The sequence below is a fragment of the Engraulis encrasicolus genome, chromosome 6, assembly GCF_034702125.1.
Source record: "Engraulis encrasicolus isolate BLACKSEA-1 chromosome 6, IST_EnEncr_1.0, whole genome shotgun sequence".
Classification (NCBI taxonomy): Eukaryota; Metazoa; Chordata; class Actinopteri; order Clupeiformes; family Engraulidae; genus Engraulis; species Engraulis encrasicolus.
The window spans coordinates 43,262,982-43,280,399 of record NC_085862.1 but is presented as its reverse complement, the minus strand read 5'-3'; the positions used below and the strand labels follow the sequence as shown (position 1 = coordinate 43,280,399).

The following is a 17,418-nucleotide window of genomic DNA, read 5'->3' as shown; positions in this document are numbered from 1 at the left end:
CACTATGTCGAGCGCTCGCAAGCCCTTGTCAACAAGTGGCGGCTTAGTGATGAAGCAAAGCTGAACGCCTTGAATATTTTAACTCTAGTCGGCAAAAACACCTTGATAGATATTGGTGCTCCGGCACTCAACAGTGTGGCCCTGGATTCTTGGGAGTACTACACTGCCATGGGAGAAGACCTGAACATTGAGGGGTGAGTATGGGCTTTGGCAGAGGTGTATAAAGTAAAAGTAGAAGACGTCATGCACTCTATCCACCTCATTAGGCACAGTGGAATAACTGGTGTAGAAATTATGAAGATCATGCACTAGAATTACATGAGTAACTTCTACTTCTACTGTATACACCTCTGGGCTGTGGGTAAAAAGTCATAATGTATATATTGTTTCATCAAGTATCAAACCATTTACTAACATGGTTGCATGTTTGGCAGGAATATGTTTTCTGTGATAACGAAACTGCTTGAAGACTTCCCAAAGGACCGCCTGCTGATGGACAGGCCTGTGACACAAATCAGCTGGGATGGTTGTTTTTGTGATCATGAAAACCGTCTCTACCCGATCAGTATAGAGTGCGAAAATGGGGAGAAGATTCTTTGTGACCATGTGGTTGTTACTTTTTCTCTGGGTAAGACAGTTTTACAGTCTTATTTTACTTACACATAAGGTCAGTTGCCGCAAATGTGTTTAATCATTACCTAGGCTCCGCTTATGTCTTCGGTCGCGTTCGTCTGTCTGTGTGTTTGTTGTGTGATAAAGGCAGGTCAATTGCCATAAATGTGTTGAATCATTTTGCAATGCATTCTTTTTACATTACATTTTACAGATGCTTTTAACCAAAGCAATTTCTGCATTCTGCATACATAACACAGACATTCTTTGTACATCGGGTGATTAGTTAAAATGATCTAAGCATTATAAGGGCACAGCGAGATTCAAAACTCAAAGTGAAGTTAACAAGTCGTTAACCCTTTTCAAAGTCTTATCTGTTACTTATAATAGCAATGTTATTATGATGTTGTTATTTTCAGACAACAGTGAGTCAGATCCTTGGCAATCCCATCTGCAGCAAAAGACCAACCGTAACCTTTGTTTCTTTCTCCAAAACAGGGTGTCTCAAGGCTTCACCAGCCACCATGTTTGACCCACAGCTCCCAGACTACAAGAGGGAAGCCATAGAGAAGCTGGGGTTTGGCTGCATCAACAAGATCTTCCTGCTTTATGAGGAGGCCTTCTGGGAGAGGGATGCAGAGAGCATCAGCCTTGTGTGGGGCGACGAAACGCCTGCTTCCTTGTCTGCTGCCTCCCCCCAGTGGCAGAAAAATATACAACTCTTTTCTGTCATGAGGCCGAGAGAAAAGTAAGCACTTAGTATCTGATATTATACTATACTAATACTATCAACTTCCGCTGTCTTCCACTGTAACGTTATTGTCTGGCATAGCCAAGAAAGATATTCCAAGCCCGAGGTTACCTCTCAAAGTCATTATGTTACTGCTTAAAAACCAGAGCCATCTAATAACAGAGTTACGTCACTCCCATAGACCTCTATGGTCCAATCTTTCCACAGCAATGGCGGCTCTCATGGAGCCTCACGGAGCGTTAACATGGAAATCCCCATTGACTTTAGTTCTATTAGAAGTTACTTAGTTCTAGGAGGTGGCCGTAGAACACAGAAAATGTGGTAAAGGTAATGTAATTTGTTTGTACTTAATCTTTGTTTGGTATGTGATGGTTCTGTGTTAGTTTCCAACAAACAGAAGTTTACTGTTAAGAAACATTTTAATCTACTTGAATCACATCACCAACCGACTTCCTGGTCCCCGGTTTGCGCAACTCTTATTAGACGGCTCTGTTAGAAACGAATGTGATGTATGCAGTGTGGGTGTGCATCAAACTTTTAAATATCAAAAAAGCCTTACAAAAAAGACATCCATTTTCCCCTCATCATTCCCATTTCTGACATTATAGGTTTGGTGACGTCTTGATAGGCTGGTGTTCGGGTAGCGTGGCACAGCAAGTTGAAAGCTTGCCAGAAGCTGAACTCTCAGCTGCTATCACCTGTAACTTCAGGAGGTTTATGGGTAAGCATACTAACAAAACATTTCATCATGACTGTCAGTTATTGACCTTTTACGGTTCCTCTTGCTCATTCTGTGTTCCTCTGTTTTAGCTTGTTTATGTAATTTTTTGTAGACCTCTGGATAAAACACTTGATGTGATGCAATGTAAAATGTGTCCCACATTAATGTGATTAATGTACGTTTTCATGTAGCCTCCAAGTATCTACAAGTAGGGCTTGAAAGTTGCTAAAAAATACTCTCCCTATTGACAACAGCTGTTACCGTCTAATAGATATTGGCAGGACAATCAGGAAGAAGTTTTGCAGGGAAGTAAACAAGCTGGCTTTGTTTAGTGCTGACAACTACTGAAAAGTTTACCGAGAAATATTTTTTAACTCTGCTAAGGAGGTTATGTTTTCAGTTGCATTGGTTTGTTTGTCTGTCTGTTTGTCTGTCTGTCTGTCAGCAGGATAACTCAAAAAGTTATGAACGGATTTTGATGGAAGTTTATGGAGTTGTTGGAAATTACAAAAGGAAGAAGTGATTACATTTTGGTTCCAATTCCGGATCTAGGATTTTTTTTTTTCAAAAGATTTTTCACCATTGCGGGATAGGGCAAATTTTGACATTCCAGTTTCTCACTCCACAAAAACAAGGCAGAAAGGCTTAAAAAATAGCCTATTCTATCAAACAACTTCCTTGGCAGAGGTCTGCACTCTGAGTGCATTGCTGGCTTTAAAAATGAATGACTTGAAAGAGTAACCAATGATGACCTCGTGTGAAATGCAGACAACTGATGAATTAACCTGATGTCTTCCAAAGGTGACCCAAGCATTCCCTGCCCAAAGACGATTATGCGCACTCAGTGGCAAAGTAAACCATTTGTGAGGGGAACATATGCCTACGTACCAACAGGTGTGGACGCTGCCATCATGGACCAGTTGGCTGCTCCGTTGTCAGGCAGGAAAAGCCCCACTGAAGTAAGTACAATGTAATAATAGCTCTTTCCACAGTTTTATGTGTAATATTTGTGTAATGATGTCTTAGCCATTATTTAAAAGCCGGATTTATAATGCAATACAATACAATAAAGTTTTATTTTTAAGTGATTGTTGTCAAATATTATCGTCAGTGGAGAACTGTGAACTGATGCATGTTGCGACCTTCCCAACTTATTTTTCCTATTGACACATACAGCTAATGTTATTTTAATCCTGTGTACAGACATGGATGACTTAAGATGTACTTCATTCCACTTCAGGATCTTCAAGTGCTCTTTGCTGGGGAGGCCACCATGAAAAGTCTGTATGGGACAGTCCAGGGAGCACTGATGTCTGGCCACAGGGAGGCTGAACGGCTGGCACAGCATTATGGCAGACCACTACCTTCATCTACTCCATGTTCTCCTTCAGTAACAATATAATAACTGCCATGCCCAAGATCACTTTTTAAAAATATATACATATATTTTATGTAAATATATACGTACATATATTTTTTTTACATATAGTTTATGTATATTTAGTTACTCTTTTGTGTCTTTATTGCTCATAGGACAGTTGTGAGTTTGACAGTAAGAGAGGGGAAGAGAGAGATGGGGCAGGGCTTGCAAAGGACCCAGGCCAGACTCAAACCCGAGTTGCCATGGGCATGCAAGCCCATATGTGTGTGTGTGTGTGTGGGTAGGGGTTACCGGGCTGCACCACAGTGCCCCATGCCCATGTTTACTTAATGCTGGAACACCGTGGTGTCTTCAGGGCAATTCTAATTATTTGTTGAAATAGTGTGATTTTCTGACTGAACACTTGCTTTGCTTCCACTTACAGTTAAATAGGCCTACATATGTGGGAAGCCACACTGAGCTGTCCTGGAGGGGGAAGTCATTGGCACATGTAAATAGCTTATATAGGACCTAAGTGTTTTTGATTGAATTTGTGCTGTGATTGTTTACAACTGAATATTGTTATAATAAAAATGTAACATGTATTTAAATAAATGTCCATATCTATTAGATTTTTTTTCATGTACCTATTACATCTTGGAGAGTGACATAACAACAACAACAACAACAACAACAACAACAACAACAGATGAATAAAGTAAAATCAACAGTTCAATTCGATTTTCTAAACAAAGAAGTCAAAATTCGTGATAGGAACCTAAAAACAACGGCTATGTTTCCAGACGGTGGTAGTTTTCCAGACGCACACCCATGTGACCTTCGCAGGATGCTCATGCACTGGAGATAATATTGGACAACAACCACTCAAAAAAATACCTTATTGTGTTGACCGAATCAAGCGGCAGAGTTATGGCTTTAAACAAAACATTGATGGCTAACACATGTCTATTGAGGTAAGTGGAATGGGCATTGAGAAACGCATAAATGTGGTGCTAGCTTAACAGTAGGCTACTTACACAACAACCAAGTTCTCTGTCATCAGAAGGATGTTTGGCTAACACAGCAGAAAACGAATTATTGTAACGTTAAGTTTAGTTGAGATTGACGATACTTCTTGATCGTTCATGTAGTGCCAAATCAAATAACGTCAGTGAACATACTAGCCTGTGCGCATGGGCTACTGATCACCAAACCTCACCTGGTTAATTCTCAACAAAATCCAGTCAAAATGTTTGTGGTGGGTTTAGCTATATAGTTGTTGAAGGTGAGTATCCCAGGAGCCCCTTGGCGTCCCCTTGTAATAAATAAGTAACAAAAATGTAACAATCACTCAAAGTATTTCAAAGAACATCTTATTGCAAAAGATTTCACCTCCAGCTGGGGAATTAGTGGATCCTTCCTTCAGATAGACAAATGTACAGGAAAGGACAAGTGGAGTGCTGTAAATCAGATGTAGTATACAATACACACACACACACACACACACACACACACACACACACACACACACACACACAGTTACTCTTTTTAGTGTGTGTGTGTGTGTGTGTGTAATAATGTCATCAAAAGGGATCCGGGTCATTTCACGTGAAATCAGACACTTTGGGACCCGACCGACACAGATTTCAGTCATACTTGCTGTGCCTGTTTAGTAGCAAGGTAGCACCCCAGAACTGCATTTGTGTGAATCTGACACCAATATTAAGGGAGAAACAGACTAGGAAAGGTTTACATATGAGGAGGTAGGACACTATACATCCAACATTGATTATATCAGTCAGTGTAAGTTAAGTCACAAAAAGATGTCTGAGGTGTTATTTGAAAGCTATTTTCTGGCTCTACAAATTACACAACAGCATGGAATACAACAACCCGCAGAATATGAATTATGATACATTGAAAATTTTGAATTTGAATATAAAAATGTTCCTTGTCTAAACATAGCCTGCAATGTCATGAACAACACCTGAAATGCTTGGTTTGGTGTTTGGTTCTTTATTCATTTAAGAGATAATGGGACTCAAAAATATGGTGTCATACAGATCACCTAGTAATAATATGGTAATACCATAGTAATATCACATGACAGCATGTCTATCGGAACATGTGAAGGATGGAGATGGTCCATGAGGATGCAGGAAGTGAGTTTCACCTCTCCAGTGCTCAGCATACATTCCTCAACACATGCTAGCCACTAGTTGACATCATTTAGGCTACAGCTACAACATACCCTTTGATGCTTGAATCTTTAAAATAATCCTTTACTGAGCTTATTCTTTCAACCCTGCCTTCTCTGAGTGCTGAAAATGGTCTAGCTTCCACTGTGTCCATTGACAATGGGCAGAAGCTGTGTAGTTTTTGAGTACCTGGAATAGGGACCAACGAGGGTGCAGCGCGCCATTATCTCTGAAATTAATAAAGAACAAAACACCCCATTTTCAGGTGTTGTTTATGACCTTAAAGGCTATGTTTAGACTAGAAACCGGCAATTTAAAAAAATATTTTTTTTTGATATTCAATTTAGAATTTTTCAATGTATCATAATTCATATTCTGGAGGTTGTTGTATTCCATGCTGTTTTTGTAATGTGTAGAGCCAGAAAAGAGCTTTCAAGCAACACCTCAGACATCTTTTTGTGACTTACACTGACTGATATAATCAATGTTGAATGCTTAGTGTCCTACCCTCATATGTAAACCTTTGCTAGTCTGTTTCTCCCTTAATATTGGTGTCAGATTCACACGAATGCACCTTGCTACTAAACAGGCACAGCAAGTATGATTGAAATCTGTGTCGGACGGTCGGGTCCCAAAGTGTCTGATTTCACGTGAAATGACCCATTCCAAGGCACTCTTCTAACCCAAAATTAAATATAAAAAGCCTGTATTAAACATGCCTATATTGAAGTTAAAAACATGATTAGTGCAGACACCTGTGCAGAGCCTTCTTCAGGGTATGCTGCACAAACAAACAATTGCCTCTTTTGAGGTTGCCTAATGACATACTCCTGGGCAGCACAGGTAATGAGTTCACTTAAACCAATTGTCAGGTAAATAACTTACTACACACAAGGGCCACTAGGTGGCCACACAGGTGTTACAAGACAGTGAATGGCCAGGTAAAGAGAGAGAGGTGGTCTTTCTTGTGCCATTTAGATAAGTGATGCCACATGATCTAATGCAGTTTCCTCACTCTTTGACTTGCTTACCCTTAAGCCTGACTGTGCTCCATACTTTTGTTATTATTCATTTTCCCCCCATGTACCCCCTGCAGTGTGTTCACATACCCCTAGTAGTACTCACACACCCTTGTGTGTCATTGCGCTAATGGATTTATTTCATCTGCTATGTTACGATTTTGTCATTTGTGTGTGTGTGTGTGTGTGTGTGTGTGTGTGTGTATGAGTGTGTGTGTTTAGTTTTGCGCTCAACCACAAATGTCTTATTTTGTGCTTTCCCTCCCAGATGTCTGAAGAACACACTGTGTGAGCGAGCCGCTGCTGCTGCAGGATTACACACGACTGCCCTCCATGAAAACTCCAACAGGGCATCGATAGTCCGGTGCACCAGAAATAAATTTGAGAGACAGTACCCCGTCCTGCTCGTGCGCACCGATGGCTCCACCATCAACATCAGATACAAGGAGCCGAGAAGAATACTGCAGGTAGGTGGTGTGAAAAGGCTTTAAGCAGCTGAAGGTCTAGCTGGAAACGTCAGTTTCCATACATGCTCAGCTCAAAGTGCTCGACGACACATGCTGAATCTCAAATGGCCCACTTGTGCACTTGGGGCACTATGTTTCAGTGCGTAACTAAAACGTGAACACTGAAGTGCACCATTTGAGATCCAGCAACACACTCATAGCCATCATGGGTGGACACCCCAGGGTTCAGAAAGTAAAAACTCTGCCACGTATTTGCTCCAGACAATTCAATGAACCAGCTGATTCACACACCACTTCAGCCAGGTTGATGAGGTAATTACCTCCTCCAGGAGGTTATGTGATCGGCCGATTTCTGTGTTTGTCCGGCCATTCGTTCGTTCGCTGCCATTTTGTGGCCTGCCACAAGGTGGTGGAAGTGAATTGAGCAATGACATGGCGTGCCTGCGAGGTGCATTGATGGACATTGACCACAAAGTCAGAATGCATAACGCACGAACTTGCTGTTCCTACATGGCTGAAGCCATACTTGCGTATGACACACCAAATAATTTAAAGCAAGGAAGGGGAACTCGCACATCAGACGTGCGAGTTCCCCTTCCCCTTCCTTGCTTCAAGTTAATCCACTGGAACCTACGCACCCACCAGGCATCAAGTTCAAAGGCGCGGTACCTCCACTGAAAGAAGGTACACCAAATAATTTAGAAAGGCAATGAATAAACAATGTCACCAGGCTATGTATAGCGATGCGATCCAATAACTGCATTTCCAAATTACAGCATGACGAATCACATTGGCCTATCCCACAATGACAGCTGAACTAATACTAAAGTTAACCAGGTGACATAGGTCCTAGCTAATAAAAGAGACACATATAATTTGGTTAACATTGAAGGTTCACTTCTCTGAACACAATGGTATGTAGGCCTATATGTAGTCCTGCATGGATTGCATCATACCATGGCACAAATATTAGAACAAATTGAGCTTCCTTGGCGGAGGTCTGCACTCTCTGAGTGCATTTCTAGTTAGTAAAATCACCTGTGTAAGGGCTTCCGCACACCGGCTCCGACAAAGTGCTGCGCACTGCTCCGCAAAAGTTCGATTCCATTGTTTTCAATAGAACCACGCACACTGGCGCCGATGTCCGCGGACATTCTCCGATGTCGGATAGCAATTAGAGACAAGTTCTATTTTGTCGGCGCCGCCCATTGACTACCAATGCTATGTTCGTGTGAAATTTGGTTTGGGGGTCTGAATTCTGTCGGAAGCAAAAGTGCGTCGCACTTTGTCGGAGCCGGTGTGCAGAAGCCCTAAGCCGCACAGGCATAAGGAATCTTACACAGGACTTTTAATTTGTCAGTCCAGTGGCCGCCCCTGATAGCCATACTCTGTATTTTAGGTTACTAATACTGTTCCATTTAATCAGAATTGTGCATGCATTCATTTATTTCTTCATGTGGCTGTAGCATTTCGTGATTTTATGAAAGCTTTTCATATTACTTCTAAACTATTCATAACCCATTTTACAATGTAGGTCTTTTGTTTTCCAAGTAGGCCTATAGAAGGTCTATGAGTGGTAACACCCAACAATTTGTTCTGCAATACTGAATGTATATGGTGGTGCTGTGTCATTTCAGATGCCGGTGGACATCAACACTCTCTCGGATGAGGAGCGGAAGATCAGAATGAGGAAGAGGGACCCAAAGAAGATGGTGGCAAAGAAAGACAAAGATGAATTTAAAGACGATTTCAAAGTTGACGACTACAGCCAGTTCTGGAAAAAGAAGTGATAAGACTTTCCTTCACCTGTATTTACAAGACGTGTGGTGTAATTATTGTGAGATAAATATTAATAAACATTATCTACAATGTTCTTAAAGTGAAGATGTTTTTCTTTCAACGAATTAACGCAATAACTATTATCACAACACTGTCCAGTGATCAGTAGGCTATAAGACCTATTGTGTGTTGATCGACTGAGGTGGCTTTTTTTTTAAATGAAGACAACCTCTGTGGATAAAAAAACAGGCCATCAGATAGCATTCAGATAAGGTATTTATTTGTGTGTGAAGAAAGTGTATCATTTGTTCTTCCTGGTTTATACATAACCAATTAATGTCATGTCCCAAAGTCCCAATAGTATATACAGTACAGTGAGGAGAATAAGTATTTGATCCCTTGCTGATTTTGCTGGTTTGCCCACTAATAAACACACGATCAGTCTATAATATTAATGATAAAATGTATTCTAATATGATGAGATAGAATATCAAAAAGAAAATCCAGAAAATAACTTTGAAGAATATATATTAATTGATTTGTATTCCATTGAGGAAAATAAGTATTTGACCCCTCTAGTCAAAGAAGACAAAATACTTGGTGGCTAAGCCCTTGTTTTCTTGAACAGAGGTCAGATATTTCTTTCAGTTAATGACAATGTTTGTGGATGTATTAGAAGGGATTTTTGTCCACAAGTTGTATGACTGTATCTTGGCAAATGGGAGCTTCTGTTCCCTCCACAGGATTATTATAGGGTTAATGTTTGGAAACTGTCTAGGCCACTTCATGACCTTAATGTGCTTCTGCTTGAGCCACTCCTTCGTTGCTTGGGCTGTATGCTATGGATTATTATCATATTAGGAGGCCAATCCATGACCCACCTTCAGTCTAGTGGTGGTGGGAAAGAGGTTGGCATGCAACATTGTACGTTTACATGTCTCCCTCCATCCATTTCTTGACGATGTGAAGTTGTCCTGTGTCTTGGACAGACAAACAACCTCAAAACATAATGTTACCACTTTCATGTATGATGTTGGAGAAGGTGTTGTTCTTGGGATCATAGGCAGCATTTCTCTTCCTCAAAACACATCGAGTTGTGTTAATGCCAAACAGTTTGATTTTGGTGTCATCTGATTCCAGCACCTCCCAATCATATCCTAATCCAGTTTGATGTTCATTGGCAAACCTCAGGTGAGCCTGAACAGGTTCCTTCTGCAGCAGGGGTACCATACATGCACTGCAGGATTTTAATCCGCTGTGGTATTAAGTGTTTCCAATAGTTTTCTAAGTGATTGAGGTTCCAGCTGCCTTGAGATAATTTCCTAGCTCTTCCCATACAGTTTTAGGGTGCTTTATCTCTGTTTTTCTGGTTATTGAATCCCCACAAGGTCAAATCTTGTATGGAACCACAGATAGGCCTAAAATTAATGATTGATTATCATTTTGTATGTCCTAAAATTTGGAAGAAATGCACAAACAATTTGTTCCTTAATATCCAGGAGCCCATTTCAGCCTTGTTGAGTTCTAAAATCTTGTCCCTGACATCCTTTGACAGCTTTTTGGTCTTTCCCATGTTGGTGAGTTTAGTTTGATTGATTGACTGATACTATGGACTGATTCTGCCGATTCAATGTGTCTTTTGTGCAGGTTACTATTAACAGGTGTGTTCAATTCAGATAACAAGTTGATTGGAAGTGCCATTTGATCTGCGGGATCAGAACTCTTAATGGTTGGCAGGGGATCAAATACTTATTTCCCTCAATGAAATATAAATCAATTAATATATATTCTTTAGAATTAATTTCAGGATTTTCTTTTTGATATTCTGTCTCTCCATATTATAATACATTTTATCATTAACATTAAAGACTGATCATGTCTTTATTAGTGGGCAAACCAACAAAATCAGCAAGGTATCAGATACTTATTCTCCTCACTGTAGATCAGCCAGGGGCGGAGCACTGGTATTGTGCTGGGGGGGCAGGAGATGTGTCCGAGGCCTCAGTCTGACACATGTTGTGCTGGAGTCTGCCATCGTAATGGGCTATATAATAACGTACCCCAAAGTGGTAAGGCCGGGGGTTCCTGGCCCCAAAGCCCCAATGCCAATGCCCCAATGCAAAAAGGTAATGGAAGACATTCAGAGGAGATGAAAGAAAAAATCTCTTGCTAATTCGTATGCACCAGTTATGCCGCAAAGTAATTTTTGCACGCTTCATCCCAGTCCTCCTTCAGAGCCAACAGGGTGACGGTGGGTGGGTACTGATGGTACTAGATCAGCTGCCCTCGATCAGATGTATGACACTATAATGTTTACAGATGCCAATGTCAAATTCCACAAAAAGGAAAGATTGGTGCTCGCCTAGGGCAACAGATTGACTAGAACCGGCCCTGTCTACATGAGCGTGCTCTCATGTGGCCACGCCCTCACCACCTGCAGAACTGGTTTGGTGAGTTTTGCCCTCTGTCTGTAACGTATCTGTCTGTCTGGATTTATCCATTCACATTAGGATACCGCGGGTTACTGGTAATGCTTGGTTATGAGTTTTAATAAGCTTTTCACTATAATAATTATTACGTAATGAGTTTAATTAAATATTTTTTCCCTTCCTTTTATTTGTCTGTTGTTTTCTTTCTACAATTCTGGGTGGAGACTGAACTGGAGTGTGGGTCATAGGTCTTCAGTTTCATCAGGAAGGGATTGACTTGCGAGTGACGTGCATACAGTAGTGTGTCTTTGGGAACTCCGTCTATTATGAAACGCACTGCACTTTGCTGTATTTGCCTTCTGCCTTTGGCCGACAGGTAATCTTGATGGTGTGAGGTGATAACGTCTTTGCTATGTTAACAGTAAGACTGTTCAGTAAAGGTGCTGTTTGTTTTTTGACTGATGAACATTTACAGTGATGGAGAGCAATCCAAAAATTGTGGTTCTGGGCGCCGGCTTTGCTGGAATAGGAGCAGCTACCAAACTCGTAAGCCTGGGGTTCAAAGATGTAACAATTCTTGAGGCTTCTGGAGAGGCTGGAGGCAGAGTAGCAAATGTGTCTTTTGGTGAGTAAGATTTTTGTGAACCGTGGGAAAGGAAAACTCTTTTTTCTCTTCTAAACCCTGGAGTCTCACTTCTAAACTTGAAACTTTGTCGGCAAAATATTATATATTACATGATTTCCCCAACATCTAGTGTGTATAAGTTTAACACAATATTTAGCAATGGTTTGAATGTTTGTTGTTACTTTGCTACATAGTATATCCAACAAGAGTTCAGATTGTTGCTATTGAAATAAAAAGAATATCATCAACTATTCTATTCTGTCTATTCTATTTTATACATTCTATTCTATCCTATTCTATTCTATTCTATTCTATTCTATTCTATTTAATTCTATTCTATTCTATTCTATTCTGTTTTATTCTATTGTGTTGTATCGTATTGTATTCTATTCTATTCAATTCAATTCAGTTTATTGGGACCATGTGCAATTTAAAACATAAATGTTTCCATTTCATGCACTTTAGGCTTAGACTAGTTTGCATCTGTAGTCTCTGGCATTAAAATACAATTAAATAAAATAGTAGAATAATAAAGTAAAGCAATCAAAAAACAAATGAAAATACACGTAAAAACAAAATAAACAAATCACTCATATGCCATGTCCCCTGCACCCCCCTGCACCCCCCCCACCCCCCCCAACAGGCCAGGCAAAGGTCGACATCGGAGCCCAGTTCATCCATGGGGCATCCAAGGTCAACCCAGTGTACAACCTGATGAAGCAGCACGGTTTGCTAACAGACCTAGTGAGCAAGAAGGGCAATGACCTCATCTTCCACAGCAAGGGGCACAAAGTCACAGGCCTCTTTGCTGGTCTTGTCTTCGTAGCAGGAGGGCGTATCATCGAGAAGAAACACAAGGGGAACCTCGGCAAGAACCTGGGGGACCACTTTGCCGAACGCTCGGAAGCCCTTGTCAACAAGTGGTGGCTTAGTGATGAAGCAAAGATGAACGCGCTGAATACTCTAACTGTAGCCGGCAGATTCGCATTGACAGCTCTTGGTGCACCGGCACTCAACAGTGTGGCCCTGAATTGTTATGAGTACTTCATTAACATGGGAGAAGACCTGGACATGGAGGGGTAAGTATGGGCTTTGGCAGAGGTGTAGAATGTAAAAGTACAAGTAGTCTTGCACTCTATCCCAGGGCTTTCCAAATTGAACCATGACAAGACCCCCCATATACCGTTATATTCCAGCCAAGGCCCTCCCTTACATGGGTCGTGCTATACTATTTTTTCTTTTCATCCCCCTTTCACGACCATAGTCTATGTGTATGTATGTCAGTGTCCCATTGGGATATATAGAATAACTATGTTCATAGTTGCAACTTGCAATAGATTATAATGCCGTGTTTAACTAATGGGAATATTGTTTAGCTGATTTTGGTTCGTTTTGGTGCACATTAATTAACCAATTATTTTGATGTGCTTTTCTGCCAACCTTCCAAGGCCCAAACCACTACTCTCTCCACTGCTCCTTAGGCACAGTGGAATAACTGGTGTTTTAACACCAGCTATAATAACTGGTGTAAACTATGTAAGATTATGCACTAGAATTACATTAGTAAGAGTACTTCTCCTTTATACACATCTGTGCTGTGGGTAAAAAGTCATAATGTATATCTTGTTTCATCAAGTAGGCCTATCAAACCATTTACCAACATTGTTGCATGTTTTATGTGACAGGAATATGTTTTCCTTGATAACGAAACTGCTTGAAGACTTCCCCAAAGACCGCCTGCTGCTGGACAGACCTGTGACACAAATCAGCTGGGATGGTGGTTTTTGTGATGATGAAAAACGTCTCTACCCTGTCAATATAGAATGCGAAAATGGGGAGAAGATTCTTTGTGACCATGTGGTTGTTACTTTTTCTCTGGGTAAGACACAATTTTTACGGTCTTAATTTACTTGTGATAAAGGTCAGTTGCAGCAAATGTGTTTAATCGTTTCCTCCGCCAAGAGGTTATGTTTTCGGTCGCGTTGGTTTGTCTGTCTATTTGTTTGTTTGTTTGTCTGTCAGCAGAATAACTAAAAAAGTTATGCACGGATTTGGATGAAATTTTGTGGAGTTATTGGGAAAGACAAAAGAAACAAGTGATTAATTTTTATTTTTTAAAAGATTCTTCACCATTGCGGGATAGGGCGAATTTTGACATTGTAGTTTCTAACTCCACAAAAACAAGGCAGAAAGACTTCGGTGAAACATACTCAAATGTTCTATCAAACAGCTTCCTTGGCGGAGGTCTGCACTCTCTGAGTGCATCTTTGGTCATAGCAATGTAATGGTATTATAGTTTTTTCAGCCAGTGAGTCAGACCGCTGGATCTGGACCGCTTTTGCTGGATCTCAAATGGTGCACTTGTGGGCAGTCATGGGTGAGCGGTTAGGGCGTCAGACTTGCATCCCAGAGGTTGCCGGTTCGACTCCCGACCCGCCAGGTTGGTGGGGGGAGTAATCAACCAGTGCTCTCCCCCATCCTCCTCCATGACTGAGGTACCCTGAGCATGGTACCGTCCCACCGCACTGCTCCCCATGGGGCACCACTGAGGGCTGCCCCCTTGCACGGGTGAGGCATAAATGCAGTTTCGTTGTGTGCAGTGTGCAGTGTTCACTTGTGTGCTGTGGAGTGCTGTGTCACAATGACAATGGGAGTTGGAGTTTCCCAATGGGCTTTCACTTTCACTTTCACTTCAGTGTTCATGTTTTAGTGTGTATGGCTATGGCATATAAATAACGCACTAACGCATAGTGCCAGAAGTGCAAAAGTGCACCATCTGACACGCAGATTCTGTTTCTTTGTCCAAAACAGGCTGTCTGAAAGCTGCACCAGCCACCATGTTTGACCCACAGCTCCCAGACGACAAGAGGGAAGCCATAGAGAAGCTGGGCTTTGGCTGCGTCGCCAAGATCTTCCTGCTGTATGAGGAGGCCTTCTGGGAGAGGGATGCACAGAGCATCATCCTAATGTGGGACGATGAAACGCCAGCTTCCTTGTCTGATGCTTCACCCCAGTGGCAGAAAAATATACAACTCTTTACTGTCATGAGGCCGAGAGAAAAGTAAGTAATTACAGATTCAGATTCAGATTCAGATAACTTTATTAGTCCCATCAGAAGGGCAATTCAGTTTGCGGTCCCAGTCTCCATCAGTCAATGAATAGATAGTATAAATAAAAAGAGTAGAAAATTAAATACAAAACCTAAAGGAAACAAAAAACAATAAATAAATAGGAAAACAAAAACATAATCACAATCACAAACAGATATCCATTTTCCCCTCATCATTCCCACTTCTGACATTATAGGTTTGGTGACGTCTTGATCGGCTGGTGTTGTAATAGGGTGGCACAGCAAATTCAAAACTTGACAGAAGCTGAACTCTCGGATGCTCTCACCTCTAACTTCAGGAGGTTTATGGGTAAACATACTAACCAAACAATTCACCATGACTCTCAGTTAATGGCATTCTACTTTGCTGGTACTCATTCCATGTTCCTCTGTTTGAGCTTGTATCAGTAATTTTTGTAGACCTCTAGATAAAACACTGATGTTATGTAAAATGTGTCCCACATTAGTTTTCCTATTGACAACAGATGTTACAGTCTAATAATCGGCAGGACAATCAGGAAGAAGTTTTACAGGGAAATAAACAAGCTGGCTTTGCTTAGTGCTGACAACTACTGAAAAGTTTACAGAGAAATATTATATTTTTAAAATCACTGCTTGAATTGACTTGAAAGAGTGACCAATGATGACCTCGTGTGAAATACAGACAACTGATGAATTAACCTGATTTCAAAGGTGTCCCAAGCATTCCCTGCCCAAAGACGATTATGCGCACTCAGTGGCAAAGTAAACCGTTTGTGAGAGGAGGATATTCCTACGTACCACCAGGTGTGGATGCTGCCATCATGGACCAGTTGGCTGCTCCGTTGTCAAGCAGGAAACGCCCCACTGAGGTAAGTAGGCTACAACGTAACAAACCTTTTCCACAAAGTTTTTGTGTAATGATGACAATAGCTTTTAATGAATTGGGGAATTTCTTTTCTCAATTCAATAATTGATTGTTTTCCTCTTCTTTTAGTGTTCTGACCAAAATAGCATATAGCTGAAAAATAAGGAGAAGTCAACCCTTTACATTTTTTTTACTACACATACTCGTTTTGTTTAGAGAAGATAAAAAAGTTGATGCATGTTGTAACCTCCCCGTCTTATTTTTCCTATTGACAGCAAATGTTATTTTAATCCTGTGTATGAGCTATGACAGGCATGGCTGACTTGTAAGATGTACTTCATTCCACTTCAGGATCTTCAAGTGCTGTTTGCTGGGGAGGCCACAATCAAGACTCAGTATTCGACAGTCCAGGGAGCGCTGATGTCTGGCCACAGAGAGGCTGAACGGCTGGCACGGCATTATGGGAAACCAGTACCAGACGACGAGTCATCAACTTCATGTTCTCTTCAGTAACAACATAAAAACTGTCAATATTTTTTAATATATTGCTATATGTATTAAGGGCTGATAGTGATGAGGAAAAGCTAACGGTCAGTTCAGAGAGTGATGATGAAGATGATGACATTTAAGAAAGTGATGATGAAGGTTCTGAGAGTAATGAACAAGGAACAGATCTGTTTTTTCAAAGTTGATGTCTACAGATAGTTCCGAAAAATTAGGTGATCAGACTTTTCTTCACCTGTATTTACAAGACATATGGTGTAATTATTGTGAGATAAATATTAATAAACATTGTCTACAATGTAATTAAAGTGAAGATTGGGGTTTTCTTTCAACAAATGAACAAAACAACTACAACATTGATACTGAATAGTATATGTCAGTGCTACAATCAAAACACTGTCCAGGGATCAGTATTAAGACGTAGCCTAGTACAGTGGTTCCCAACCTTTTTCTTAAGGGACCCATGTTCTTACTATTGTAAGCTTTGATGACCCAACCACACGAGCGCCCGCACGAGACGGACTCACAAGATGCCCTCTGCTTCCTGCGAAAACTAATTTTAGTTTAGTCTTTGGTCAAATATAGAATAAATGTTTAATGTAGCACTTACAATTTGTTGCTTCTATTAGTTAAATGCTTTGTCTTTTATTCAACATGGGCTATATTTAAAATGAAACCCCTTAAAGTCAAGAGGTCTCCGCGACCCCCTGTGGATCTTTGGCGACCCATAAGGTGGGTCCCGACCCATATGTTGGGAACCACTGGCCTAGTGTGTTGATCGACTGATGTGTTTTTTTTGTTTTTCAATGAAGATCACCTCTGTTGATAAAATAACAGGCCATCAGAGAGCGTTCAGACAAGGTCTTCTGTGTGAAGAAAGTGTGTCATTTGCTTCAGTATAACTGGCCTATAGGAGTTGTGACATCAGCTTTCTTGATGTGCACTTCAGACTGTCACTGGCATACCAGAGGCGCGTCTTCCTGGTTTATACATAACC

General features: G+C 40.9%; 3 protein-coding genes across 4 annotated transcripts in view; all 3 read left to right on the top strand.

Moving 5' to 3' along the window:
* LOC134451320 (peroxisomal N(1)-acetyl-spermine/spermidine oxidase-like) overlaps positions 1 to 4,011 on the top strand; it is a 4,953-nt gene extending 942 nt beyond the window's left edge. Inside the window, exons 3-8 of one of the 2 annotated variants that reach the window (XM_063201697.1) lie at positions 1 to 194; positions 435 to 628; positions 1,111 to 1,360; positions 1,972 to 2,084; positions 2,886 to 3,043; positions 3,325 to 4,011. The exon at positions 1 to 194 is cut by the window's left edge and continues 242 nt beyond it. In XM_063201697.1, coding sequence (XP_063057767.1) covers positions 1 to 194; positions 435 to 628; positions 1,111 to 1,360; positions 1,972 to 2,084; positions 2,886 to 3,043; positions 3,325 to 3,486 — 1,071 coding nt within the window. In that variant the 3' untranslated portion in view covers positions 3,487 to 4,011. Of the gene's footprint in view, positions 195 to 434; positions 629 to 1,110; positions 1,361 to 1,971; positions 2,085 to 2,885; positions 3,044 to 3,287 lie in introns of both variants that reach the window. The other variant, XM_063201698.1, reaches the window with a different exon arrangement.
* A 233-nt stretch (positions 4,012 to 4,244) lies between these two features.
* Positions 4,245 to 9,007, top strand: mrpl55 (mitochondrial ribosomal protein L55). Its single transcript, XM_063201699.1, has 3 exons — positions 4,245 to 4,418; positions 6,930 to 7,128; positions 8,766 to 9,007. Exons 1-3 carry the CDS (start codon positions 4,375 to 4,377, stop codon positions 8,916 to 8,918), a joined length of 396 nt encoding a protein of 131 aa, XP_063057769.1. The 5' UTR covers positions 4,245 to 4,374; the 3' UTR covers positions 8,919 to 9,007.
* A 2,635-nt stretch (positions 9,008 to 11,642) lies between these two features.
* On the top strand, positions 11,643 to 16,674 carry LOC134450406 (peroxisomal N(1)-acetyl-spermine/spermidine oxidase-like). The gene is made up of 8 exons (XM_063200251.1): positions 11,643 to 11,712; positions 11,812 to 11,961; positions 12,605 to 13,040; positions 13,647 to 13,840; positions 14,773 to 15,022; positions 15,268 to 15,380; positions 15,764 to 15,921; positions 16,269 to 16,674. The coding sequence occupies exons 2-8, from the start codon at positions 11,814 to 11,816 to the stop codon at positions 16,428 to 16,430; spliced, it is 1,461 nt and encodes a 486-aa protein (XP_063056321.1). The 5' UTR covers positions 11,643 to 11,712; positions 11,812 to 11,813; the 3' UTR covers positions 16,431 to 16,674.
* The last annotated feature ends 744 nt before the right edge of the window (positions 16,675 to 17,418 follow it).

Excerpts from the sequence above, each read along its gene's own strand:
- mrpl55 (XM_063201699.1), top strand. The coding sequence starts at position 4,375 with ATGGCTTTAAACAAAACATTGATGGCTAACACATGTCTATTGAG. Across the intron at positions 4,419-6,929 it reads GCTAACACATGTCTATTGAG|ATGTCTGAAGAACACACTGT; the intron begins GTAAGTGGAATG and ends TTTCCCTCCCAG. Across the intron at positions 7,129-8,765 it reads AGCCGAGAAGAATACTGCAG|ATGCCGGTGGACATCAACAC; the intron begins GTAGGTGGTGTG and ends GTGTCATTTCAG.
- LOC134450406 (XM_063200251.1), top strand. The coding sequence starts at position 11,814 with ATGGAGAGCAATCCAAAAATTGTGGTTCTGGGCGCCGGCTTTGCTGGA. Across the intron at positions 15,023-15,267 it reads GTCATGAGGCCGAGAGAAAA|GTTTGGTGACGTCTTGATCG; the intron begins GTAAGTAATTAC and ends CTGACATTATAG. Across the intron at positions 15,381-15,763 it reads TAACTTCAGGAGGTTTATGG|GTGTCCCAAGCATTCCCTGC; the intron begins GTAAACATACTA and ends CTGATTTCAAAG.